This window comes from Acinonyx jubatus, chromosome D2, assembly GCF_027475565.1.
Source record: "Acinonyx jubatus isolate Ajub_Pintada_27869175 chromosome D2, VMU_Ajub_asm_v1.0, whole genome shotgun sequence".
NCBI classification, from domain to species: domain Eukaryota; kingdom Metazoa; phylum Chordata; class Mammalia; order Carnivora; family Felidae; genus Acinonyx; species Acinonyx jubatus.
This window is the reverse complement of record NC_069393.1, coordinates 29,056,249-29,069,514: the sequence shown is the minus strand read 5'-3', so window position 1 is coordinate 29,069,514 and position 13,266 is coordinate 29,056,249. Positions and strand designations below refer to the sequence as shown.

The 13,266-nt window shown below is 38.7% G+C and overlaps 1 protein-coding gene across 1 annotated transcript in view; it reads right to left on the bottom strand.

Annotated features, from left to right (window-relative positions):
• The window catches only part of KIFBP (kinesin family binding protein), a 34,048-nt gene extending 25,416 nt beyond the window's left edge, over positions 1-8,632 (bottom strand). The window contains exon 1 of the mRNA XM_015063365.3: positions 8,127-8,632. Within this exon, the coding sequence (XP_014918851.1) occupies positions 8,127-8,552 (426 nt within the window). The 5' untranslated portion in view covers positions 8,553-8,632. The remainder of the gene's footprint in view (positions 1-8,126) is intronic.
• Positions 8,633-13,266: the final 4,634 nt, after the last annotated feature.

The window sequence follows — 13,266 nt, the reverse complement described above, 5'->3', positions numbered from 1 at the left end:
ATAAACTCAAAATGGATGAAAGACCTAAACGTAAAACAGGAAGCCATCAAAATCCTAGAGGAGAAAGCAGGCAAAAACATCTTTGATCTTGGCCGCAGCAACTTCTTACTCAACACATCTCTGGAAGCAAGGGAAACAAAAGCAAAAATGAACTCTTGGGACCTTATCAAAATAAAAAGCTTCTGCACAGTGAAGGAGGCAATCATCAAAACTAAAAGGCAACCAACGGAATTGGAGAAGATATCTGCAAATGACATGTCAGATAAAGGGTTAGTATCCAAAATCTATAAAGAACTTAGCAAACTCAACACCCAAAATACAAATAATCCAGTGAAGAAATGGGCAAAAGACACTTGCTTTAATTTTTTTAATAGACACTTCTCCAAAGAAGACATCCAGATGGCCAAGCGTCACATGAAAAAATGCTCAACATCACTCATCATCAGGGGAAAATGCAAATCAAAACCACAATGACATACCACCTCACACCTGTCAGAATGGCAATGGCTAACATTAACAACTCAGGCAACAACAGATGTTGGCAAGGATGCGGAGAAAGAGGACCTCTTTTGCACTGCTGGTGGGAATGCAAACTGGTGCAGCCACTTTGGAAAAGAGTATGGAGGTACCTCAAAAAATTAAAAATAGAACTACCCTACGACCAAGCAATTGCACTACTAGGTATTTATCCAAGGGACACAGGTGTGCTGTTTTGAAGGGGCACCCTAGTGTTTATAGCAGCACTATCAACAATAGCCAAACTATGGAAAGAGCCCAAATGTCCATCAATGGATGAATGGATAAAGAAGATGTGGTATATATGTACAATGGAGTATTACTCGGCAATCAAAAAGAAGGAAATCTTGCCCTTTGCAACTACATGGATAGAACTAGAGGGTATTATGCTAAGCAAAATTAGTCGGAGAAAGACAAATATCATATGACTTCATGCATATGAGGAATTTAAGACACAAAACAGATGAACATAAGGGAAGGGAAGCAAAAATAATATAAACACAGGGAAGGGGACAAAACATAAGAGACTCTTAAAGATAGAGAACAAACAGAGGGTTACTGGAGGGGTTGTGGGAGTGGGGGGAAGGGCTAAATGGGTAAGGGGCATTAAGGAATCTGCTCCTGAGCACTATATGCTAACTGGAATGTAAATTAAAAAATAAAAATAAATAAAAAGAAAAGAAAAAATTTTTTTTAATTATATAACTTTATAATTATATCCACTCAATCAAAGATGCCTCATTTATAGTGTCTTTTCTTGTATTGATCACTTCCTTTTGAGTTGATCACTTCCTTTTGATTTCCATAGCACCAACTTCTTTCTGGAATCATGAAGGTGCTAAGGAGAAACGGATTAGATACAAGGTTATATCTTTTTTTTTTTTTAAGTAGGCTTCGCACCCAATACAGAGCCCAATGTGGGGCTTGAACTCACAACCCTAAGATCAAGCTCTTAAGCTGAGATCTAGAGTTGTATGCTTAACCGACTGAGACACCCAGAAGCCCTGACACAGGTTATATCTTAAATAACACTGCGAAAACAAAGCCAGTGTGTCCCCTGCTACATGACTATACTATCAGGCTTTCTACAGGGCAATTAGAACTCAAGACTGGATGCCTAGCTTCCCTTTAGACAAGAGTTATACTGTCTCTCATCCCTTGGGGCTTCAGACACAAGGAATACTTCTGATACTTCTACCACCTTTGGCTACTAGCCTAGGAAAGGGATATATAGGAAAGTATGTATAAGAAAAGTATAAAGAAGCAGGGTTTTTGTTTTGTTTTGTTTTAAATAAAATTTTAATGCAGATTCTTAACCTGGGGCCCATGGACCCATCCATGAAGAAAAGTTCAGAATCTAGAATAACTCCTTCTGTGAAAAAAAAAGAAAAGAAAAAGAAAAGAAAGAAAAATTCAGAGTCTATGAACATGGATGGCAAAACACGACAAATGTATTTCACTGTGTTCTACTAAAATTTGGCATTTCTTTTCATTATAAATGCAGGAAACAAAATGCAACAGTATTATAATACCTGAGATTTTGTGACCTACAGAATTGAAAATTTTTCATGTGCAGGTAGTTCAAACATACCATCTACATTCTCTACTACATTAAAATTATGGGAGTTATCAAATAACTCATTAGATATTTAATGTGGGAATAAAGAAACATATATAATGCATTCTTAAAAAATATTTCAATATTAAAAAATATTTCAATAAACTTCTATATTATCAGTTTCTTTTATACTCTTTACAGTTTATGCTATGCATTTAAAATCATTATTCTGGGGGCGCCTGGGTGGCTCAGTCGGTTAAACGTCCAACTTCAGCTCAGGTCACGATCTCGCGGTCCGTGAGTTCGAGCCCCGCGTCGGGCTCTGGGCTGACCGCTCAGAGCCTGGAGCCTGCTTCCGATTCTGTGTCTCCCTCTCTCTCTGCCCCTCCCCCATTCATGCTCTGTCTCTGTCTCAAAAATAAATAAACGTTAAAAAAAATTTTTTTTAAAAATCATTATTCTGTTTTATGAAACACAGATTTCACTAGACCACAAAAGGGGCACATGGCACAAAAAAGTGTTTAAAAACCCTACAGCTTAAAGGTGACTTGATCGTTACTCTGGAATACAGCAGACCTCTGGTCTTCTGGCTTCATATAATGTATGCATTCTATAATTTTTTTAGGTGAAGTGATCAGTCCTCAGTATCTGACACTGTAGGTCACAGGGATAATGTACTGAGATTAGACAGTTCTCTCTTCTTTATTACTTATAAAGTCCTTTGCAGGACACTGGAGAAATCTGAAGGGCTCTGGCACACTGATTATTTACTTTACTGATTATTCTGCTCACCCAGGCTCAGAGAATATAATCTCCCTTAATGTTCATTCTCTCATCTTAGAAATGGATCCACAAGTCACCTTGTCTAACTCTCTAGTTCAACTTATTTTTCCTGCCAACAGTCATCGAGAAACTCCATTTAGCCATGACACCACTAAGCCTAACCCCAGCATACTATATCTTGCCTAGACATCAAATCTCGCCTAGAGATTTATTAGTACCAAGAACTAGTTGGCCACATCTATTTTGATGAATGGTCATGTATTTAACCTGCTAGATGCATGGTAGGCTGTGCCACAGAAAGCAGTGACTCTGGTGTGTGATAAAAAGAACCCTAGAGTGTGTCTAGAAATGACTAAGGTTTTTCTTTCCTTTTTTTTCTTTTTTAAGGTTTTTCTTTTCAACTATAACCTGCTTGAGATCTTGAAGGACCATGCAACAGATCTGGAATTGATCTGATTTTTCAAAATTAATAGTTAGTGTTTTGCAATTCTTTTTATTGAGATATAACTGACACATGTTAGTGGGTTTTTTTTAAATGTTTATTCCACAAAGATAATTACTATTGACATTCTACATAAATTATATTTAAATATAATATAAATCCTAAAATACACAAGAAACTATTATATCATTTAGAGCATCATCATGTTCTTGCCTCAGGATACCAGACTAGGTAGGAAAAAAGTTAGATATAAAATAAAAACAGCTAAAAAGGTATTACCGGTAAATTCTACCAAGCATGTAAGGAAGAAATAATACTAACTCTACACAACTTCTTCCAGAAGACTAGAGGAAAGAACGCTTTCCATCTCATATTAAGCCAAAGACATAACAAGAAAACCATAGCCTGATATCCCTTCATGAACACTGATACAAAAAATTATTGAAATTTTAGCAAATTGAGTCCAACAATACATAAAAAGGGTAATACTTCACCCAAGTTTTACTTGGTACAAACTCCAAGTGGAGTTTATCACAGGAAGGAAAGGTTGGTTTTAACACCAGAAAATCAATCAAGGTTATTCACCATATTAAGACTAAAAAAGAAAGAAAAAAAAAAAATGAATGTCTCAGACACAGGGATGAAATAATGTTGCAGAGTGAAAGAAATCAGACCAAAAGAAGAGTATACACTCCATGACTCCATTATGAAATTCTAGAAAATGTAGGGAAGGGGCCAACGAGAAGGGTAAGAGAGAATAAAGGAGGGAGGGAGGGATCACACAGGAGCACAGGAAACCTGTAGTGATAGTGGATGTGGTCAATACGCTGATTGCACCAAGTGTTTCATCAGTATATACATATGTCAAAATTCATCAAATTGTACACTTTAGATATGTACAGTTTATTGTAGGTCAGTTATACCTCAATAAAGCTACACACACACACACACACACACACCATGTTCTTTATACATATATATCCTGGGAGTGGGGGAGAATAATCTGCCAATTTGTTAGGGAATTTACCAAAGTGAAGTAGTTAAATTTCACTCAAGATGAGAAGTACCTGGCTGGCTCAGTGGGAAGAGTACGCAACTCTCCATCTAAGGATCATGAATTCAAGCCCCACGTTGGGTGTGGAGGCTACTTAAAAAAATTTTTTTTAATTAAAAAAAAAAAAAAACATGATAATGCAAGTATATATTGCTGATAGCAAGAATTGCAGGGACACCTGGGTGGCTCAGTCACTTGAGTGTCGGACTCTTGGTTTTGGCACAGGTCTCATGGTTTGTGGATTTGAGCACAGAGCCTGCTTGGGATTCTGTCTCTCCCTCTCTCTGCCCCTCCCCTGTTCATGCTCTCTCTCTCCCAAATTAAATAAACTTAATTTTTTTTTAAACTAGAAAACCTGGAGAAAAATCATTCTTAAAGGCATCAGAACTCAGCAAAGATAGAAAGGGATAGTCTCTTTTAATAATCTAATGTGGATCCAGGTTTTGTATTTTTGTAGTTTTCCAGGAAGTAAATATCAGGTTAAGACAAAGCAGTCAGAATATCATAAATTCCCATGAAGTGTTACTTTCAAAATTTTTCCTACACACACATGTAGTCTTTTACAAAATGGAATCATTCTACCTAATTCCAAACATGCCTATGCTCTTCCCTCTCCCTCTTAATATTGATATTTTTGGTTAACAAAGATAAATCATTATTTTTTTTAAGGTTTATTTATTCTGAGAAAGATAAAGAGCTCATGTGCAAGTGGTGGGGGGGATGGGGGGGGAGAAGAGGGAAAGAGAGAATCCCAAGTGGGGCTCGATCCCATGAACCATAAGACCATGACCTGAGCTGAGATCAAGATCTGACACTTAACCAACTGAGCCACCCAGGCGCCCCTATAAATCATTATTTTTAATGGCTGTACACTGTCCTTCTGGATGAATGTATCCATATTTATTTAACCATGTATCTATTGACTGATATTTATTTCATTCATTTTTTAAAAATTGACAATGCTGTTGTTTTTTTTAATTGACAATGCTGTGATGAACATCCACTTTGACACACCTTTGCATGCCTGATCCAATATTATTTTAGGATATTGATATGCAATTTTTAAGTTAAAGTCTTGACTCCAGAATTTCAATACCTACTGATCTCCAGAAAAGTTCTGTGAATTTGTATTTCCACTAATAATAATGCTAATGGATAGTATCTGTTTCCTCATAGTCTCTCCAATGACAAGTATAAGCGGTATCTTTAATAGACTCTGCAATCTGATACAATTTTTCTATTTCATTCTTTTAGTTTGTATCTTTAATAAACTCTGCAATCTGATACAATTTTTTCTATTTCATTCTTTTAGTTTGCTTTGTTATTAGTGAGATCAAATCTCTCATCATGTATAGCAAATACTAGATGTAATAAAATTCTAGTGTGGTAATGCTATTGGAATAAACAGATCAACTGAACAGTAGAGTTCAGAAACATTAGCACAAACAGAATCTAAGTAAATTACACTGCTGTATAGTTTTAGTACCAGGTAGGGTAGTTTTAGTGCATTATTTTTCTTATTATATTTTTATGTTCACTCTTCTTTGTTCTTTCAGATAAACATATTCATTTTGTCAAGCTCTAAGACAAAAATTATTGTGATTTTGGCAGAAACTAACAAACCTACAAATGAGTATCAGATTGACTATTGTGTTTAGCCATTATGTTCATACCAAGCCAATGACTTGGCATATCTCTCCTTTTAGAATTATCAGTTCTACTACCCGATAATATGCAATTTCTAAAAATATCTTTTAGCCACTGTTTCTTATATACAGGAACACTATTGATATTATATATTTACTTTATATCCCCCCACTTTATTTAACTGATCATTCTAATAGTTTTTCAGTTGATGACTTTAGTTTTTAGGTATACAAGGATCCTATATGCAAATGGTTATTTTGATAAATTATTTTTTCCAAAATTAATAACTCTTATGGCTTTCTATATTACTGCAATGGCCAGAAGTTCTAATCAAAGTTTTGTTCCTGATTTTAGTAAGAATTCCTAAAATAATTCACTCTTCAGAAAAGGTTGGCTGTTTGAAATACTGTATTTTATTGAATGTAAGATGTCACATCTGTAAGACACAATTATTTTATCTATCAACAAGAAAACACTGCCAGGTAAATTATGACACAGCTATAAGATGCATCCTGATTTTAGACATACTAAGATATGAAGCAGTGTGCATATTAAAGTCAAAATACAGGTGGAACACCTGGGTGGCTCAATTAGTTAAGCAACAGACTCTTGATTTCAGCTCAGGTCATGATCTCATGGTTCATGAGATTGTGCTGATAGCACAGAGCCTGCTTGGGATTCTCTCTCTCTGCCTCTCCCCTGCTCGTACTCTCTCTCTCTCTCTCTCAAAATAAATAAATACTTAAAAAAAAAGAATAAAAATACAGTAAATACTGGGCACTCTATATTACATTTAGGAAGGTTTCTAATTCTCTTCTTGCTATGTTGAAATTGTTTAATGTTTATGAAGATCTCAGGCAGCCATGTAGTTAAAGAAAATTTCGAATAATTGAGGTTTTGAGTTTAATCTCTTATGAATTTCATTAGATCATTAATCCAATGGACAAATATTTAGAATGGCCTACTAGGAGGGAGGTACTAAGTTATAAATAGTGTGCAAAAAGATATATAGTTCCTGTGATTATGTAGCTTTTAAATTTATTGGGCCATGATAAAAGAAAATGACATATACAATTTCCTTTTTAATTCTGAGGTTTTTCTTTGTGGCCCACTTGTCACATCATCATTTTTGGTAAATGTTCCTGGATCACATGTATTAAGAACTGGTTTGTGAGCTTACCCCAAGTTCCTGGCACATACAAAGAGTTCATACATATTTGTATTTTGCAGTGTTAGGTTCCTGAAGAGAATGTCAGATTTATTTCTTAATAAACCAAGTGCCATATAAATGGGAAACAGTGAGTATTGTAAGAACTCAAAGATACAAGTTCGAACAAAATGCTCAAAGAAAGTTACTAAAGTATGAGATTTGTTTTGAGATGGGTTTGGAAGAATGGGCAGGAATTCCCTGAGAAGCAAAGGAATATATATATATATATAGAGAGAGAGAGAGAGAGAGAGAGAGACCAAAGTAATTTAAAATCTTAATTTAAGGTCTCAAGGAAACGACAAAGAATGACCCGAGTGCATGCTTAATTTAAAACAAATTGTTTAAAAATCTTAGCAAAAAAATATATATTGCAAATATATATACTTGCAATATATATAGCAAAAATATATATTACAAATATATATTTGCAAGTATATATTGCAAATATACATATATTGCAAATATATATTTGCAAATATACATATTGAAAATACATATATTTGCAATAATATATTTGCAATGTATATGTATATTGCAAAAATAGAAACTGAAGATTTTTAAACAATTTGTTTTAAATTAAGCATGCACTCGGGTCATTCGTTGTCATTTCCTTGAGACCTTAAATTAAGATTTTAAATTACTCTGCATTTCTTCTTAATAGAATGAACAAGATTTGGACTGGTGGAGAAGAGTTGGAAAGGGCATTTATGATGTAGTAAGGTCTCAGGAAACCAATGTGTTGATCACGACTAAGCGAAGCAGCAAGTGATGTCGGAGTTTGCAAGCTGTTTATTCCAAAGCTTCAAAACACGGGGCCAAACCGTGCCTCATAACAGTTGCCTTTGGCCTTGGCGAGAGTGGGGCCCTCTCCATCCCTCGCCTCTGGCCGACAACAGCGGGCCCGGCTCGCTCTCACCTGAGCCTGTATGTAGAGGGAGACGCAGTCGTGCGACAGCCGGTACTTGCGCAGCAGCCTCAGGCATTTCACCAGATGCTCCTCCCCCGCCGACAGCTCCTCGGTGTCGATGTGGTTCACCCCGAGATGGAACTCAATCACCGCCAGCCTCACTGCCCCCTGGGCGATGGGCCCCTCGGCCTCCACCGCTTCAGCCGGCAGCCCCAGGGCGTGGTCCCCTGCGCCCACGCCGTCATCGGTCTGAGGCCGCTCATCCTCGTCCTCAGGCGCGGGGCCCAACAGCGCCTTGACCTCTTCCAGCAGTGCTCGGGCGCCGTATTTGGACTTGTACGGTTCCTTCTCGGGGTTTTTATGCAATTCCACCCGCGACAAAGCCAGCGCGGCCTGGAATTTCTCACGAATCTCGGCCCACGGAGCACTCGCCATAGCGGCCTCTACGGCCTGGGCGTCCTCGATGGATGTTTGCAATCGGACTCCCGCCTTCTTTCTGCTTTGCGACACTTCACTTACGGCCCCCGACAGATCCGACACAGCAGAACCGTAACCAATGAGGTCCTCCAGAGGAACCGCAATATGCTCTGCAGTGACCAACGGAAAGGCGTAGTAGGCACCACAGCAACCGTTGTCGTAGAAACGAAGCTGTCAATGAGGGCAGCCACACCTCCAGCCCTACCCTCTGCGGTGGCGGATTCTCTCGCGTGACCCCGTGAAGTTCTACCTGCATGTAAGTATCGGCTGACTTTAACATGACACATGGAAATAGTGTTTAGAAACATAGCTAACTACTCTCGTTAGTTGGTATACACTGAATGACAGAAGCCTTTTGATATTAGTGTATAACCCAACCCATGACTGGACGAAAATGTAACAAGGATTCGTTTATTATTAACGTATAGCTTCTTGAGTGAAAGATAGCTTTTACTATATAAAAAGAACTCAATGATCGACCAATATTTTCCCTTCAGCCCTGGAGTACAGGCTGGAGGCATGTGTGCAACTTCCCAAAGTAACACAGAAGTCCCAGAGCTGTGACAAACCACCTGAGGCGTGGCTTTTTCCATTACACACCTTCGTAAATTATGAAGTTAAATGCGAAGGGTGGGTGGAAAGGGCGGGGCAAAGGTTTTAACTATTAGGCGCTTGATACCTATGTGCGCTTTGAGATATATAAAGGAGGACCGATTTTAGAAGCTCATAGACATAATTTGATTCTCAGATCTTCTAATTGATAAGTTAACTTTTCTAAGCTTCAGGTTTCTCACAGTAAAACATAAGTGATAATAATTTTACTTAGCTCTACAGAATTATCCTAAGGAAGAATGTTAGTGTTCCCCCGGGACTCCTTCCTAAACGTTGTCCCAGGGAGATCTTATGCATTTCCACCGTTTCTATCACATGTCCTGTTTATTCCAAAACTTGGTCTCCAGGCCAGATGACTCTCTGGAGCTCCAGACTGTAATATCCATCTCCCAACTGGAACCACCACACCTAAATGTTCCACTAGGGACGCCTGGGTGGCTCATTCTGTTAAGCATTGGACTTTCAGCTCAAGTCATGATCTGATGGTTCCGGAGTTGGAGCCCCTCATTTTGCTCTGCCCGGATAGCTCCAAGTCTGCTTCAGATTCTGTCTCCCTCTCTCTCTCTCTCTCTCTCTCTCTCTGCCCCTGCCCTGCTCAAGGTCTCTCTTAAAACTCAATAAATATTTTAAAAAATAGTGACTGTTCCACTGTATGTTGAAATTGGAAACCATTCTTTTCCTCTTTACCTGCCCCCTCCCTCCCACAACACACTAGCTGTTATGTTCTACATCTCAGTGAATGATACCACTATAGGAGCTGCTGATTCCTTGCATTCACTCTCTCCTCTCATCCTTAAATGCAAAAACCAAGTACTGGCCAATCCACCTCCTAAATAGCTTACATCTGTTTACTTCTCATCTCTAGTAGTTTAGACCAACCACCATCTGAATTACTTTTAATAGGTAACCTTGCTGCCAGTCTGGTTTCCTACCAGTGCGTTTTCCACAACACTTCAAATGACTCATTCACTCATTCAATAAATATTTAAAGTTGTCTGTTAATTTGCCAGTTAATTGGCACTGTTCTAGGCCCTGAGAATTCAGCAGTTAAAAACAGACAAAAATCTCTGCCCCAGTATAGGGAAAGACATTAAATATGTCAAAAAAAAAACTATACAGTAATGTCAGAGGAAGTATGGGATGGAAATAAAACAAAAGAGGAGATAAGGAGTGTTAGCAGGTGAAGCAAGGTTGCTATTTTTAAACAGGAAATGCCCTTTTTGAGGACTGTCAAATATTTGAGTAAAGATCTGAAGGTAAGAGAGTGAGCCATGAAGACATTAGGGGAAGTATATCCCAGACAGAGGAATAGCAAATATGAAAGCTTTGACACAGAGTGTGCCTAGTGTGTTCAAGGAACAAGGAGACCTCTTGCCTGGAACAGAGAGAATGGAGAGGGCAGTAGGAGAGGAAATCAGAGAAGTAATGTGGGCCCTATTATTTAGGGTTCATAAGGCCATTTATAGGGACTTTGGATATTTTGAGTGAGGTGGGAGCCATTGGATGCTTTTGAAGGAGTGACAGACAAAATCTGATTTATGGGATTATTCTTTTTAAATGTTTATTTATTTTGAGAGAGAGTGCGAGCATGAGTGGGGGAGGGACAGAGAGAGAGAGAATCCTAAGGCTCCAAACTGTCAGCGTTGAGCCCACCTTAGAGCTTGATTTCACAAACTGTGAGATCATGACCTGAGCCAAAATTAAGAGTCCAATGCTCAACAACTGAGCCACCCAGCACCCTAGAGGATTATTCTCAAGACAACTGAAGGGGGAACAGAGAAAAAGCAGGGAGACTGGTGAAGAAACTACTGTAATAATCATAGGAGGTGCTCAGTACCTATCTGTTCATGAATAGGAAAGTGATTGGAGGGGCACCTGGGTAGTTCAATCAGTTAAGCGTTGGACTTCGGCTCAGGTCATGACCTCACGGATCATGAGTTCGAGCCCCACATCAGGCTCTGCGCTGACAGCTTGGAGCATGCTTGGATCCTCTGTCTCCTTCCCTTTCTGTCCCTTCCCCACTTGCACTCGCACACTTCCTCTCTCAAAAATCAACATTAAAAAAAAAAAAAGGAAAGCAATTGGCATGGTTAATAATAGTAGCTAATCACTCCCTATGAGCCAAATAGCATTCTATATATTAAAATCATCTAATCCTCAAAACTAATATTGCACTGTATGTTAACTAGCTGGAATTTAAATAAAAACTGGAAAACAAATCATCTAATCCTCAGAACAACTCTGTGAGATACTATTATTATTCCCATCCTGCAAAGAATCGAGGTCCAAGAGATTAATAATTTACCAAATATATATGGAGATAGGTAATAACTTACCATATATATAAGTAGGCAGTTTTGCTCCAGAGCCCACACTTATTTTTTTTTAAGAGAGAGAGATAGCAAGCACACAGGAACCAGTGGGAGAGGGGTGGATACATAGAATTGTAAACAGGTTCCACACCCAGGGTGGGGCTTGACCTCACAACCCTGAGGTCATGACCTGAGCTGAAATCAAAAGTTGGATGCTTAACCCACTAAGCCACCCAGGTGCCCCTTAAAATCAAGGGGTTGGGAAGGCCATGCTCCCTCCAATATTTCTTTAAGTAGGTACCACACCTAGCGCAGAGCCCAACAGGGGCTAGAACTCCTAATTCTAACTCTGAGATCAACAACTGAGGTGAAGCATGGGACACTTGACCAACTGACCTACCCAGGCACCCCTCCAGAGCCCACATTCTTCAATTAGTATGCTATACTGCCCTAGTAGGAGCTCAATAAATAACCCTCCAACACATGGTGCTGACCTCTAAAACATCTAACTGGAACAACACCCAGATGAAAACTAAAATGGAGATTTTTGGAAAATCCTTACACAGCTGCAGTAAAAAACACAAACGTGAGACTAGGAAACTTGCAATAGAAGAATTCTGGCTGCCATTTGGGGAGCATATTTCCTTTCTTGGCCTTTTTATATCTAATTATCAACTTACATTAAATACAGGGGGGAAAGGAACTTGTTAAATGACAGATGCGTCAGCAAAATTCAGTGTGGCAGAATCTATAGAACAAATGGCCTGGTTTCTTCAAAAAATAAGTTGCAGGGCAGGAATTTGCCAATATATAATAAAACTACATACAAAATACAATTTCAAAACTATATATGTACTTACCTTTTGGCCCAGCCATCCCATTTCCAGGAATATACCCTGAAGACAGAACTCCAACAGTATGAAAATACTATACACCAGGTTCCTCACTGCAGCATTGTTAACTACAAAATACTGCAAATAATCTATGTGCCCATACATTAAGAGTAAGAAAATGGTCGAATAAACTATGATACTCCACACAATGGAGTACAATACAGTTATGAAACAAAAAAGTTGATTTCTATGAACTGATGTAGTGATTTCCAGGATATGCCATTAAGAAAAAAAAAGCAAAGTGCCAAAAAGTATCTATAGAATACCCTTCCTATTGATACCCTGGTTTTGATCTTTGTACTATGGTTATGTAAAATGTTAACATTGGGGGAAACAATTATTTTAAGGGATAAATGAAATAATCTGTCCTTTATTTTAATATATTTTTTTTAATGTTTATTTTTCAGAGAGACAGACAGAGTGCGAGCAGTGGAGGGGCAGAAAGAAAGGAAGGCACAGAATCCAAAGCAGGCTCCAGGCTCTGAGCCATCAGCACAGAGCCCAATGCAGGGCTTGATCTCACAAACCATGAGATCATGACCTGAGCCAAAGTCAGACACTTAACGGACTGAGCCACCCGGGAGCCCCCAATCTGTTCTTTAAATGTTAATATTCCTTAGGATTGCTTCCTAAGCTTTGTCCCAGAGAGATCTTCTGCATTTCCAGGTAATAGACAAATAGGCAAAGATTTATACAAGGACATCAATTTTATTTAGAATATTGAAAAATTGGGGCACCTGGGTGGCTCAGTCAGTTAAGCGTCTGACTTCGGCTCAGGTCATGATCTCACGGTCCGTGAGTTCGAGCCCCGCGTCGGGCTCTGTGCTGACAGCTCAGAGCCTGGAGCCTGTTTCA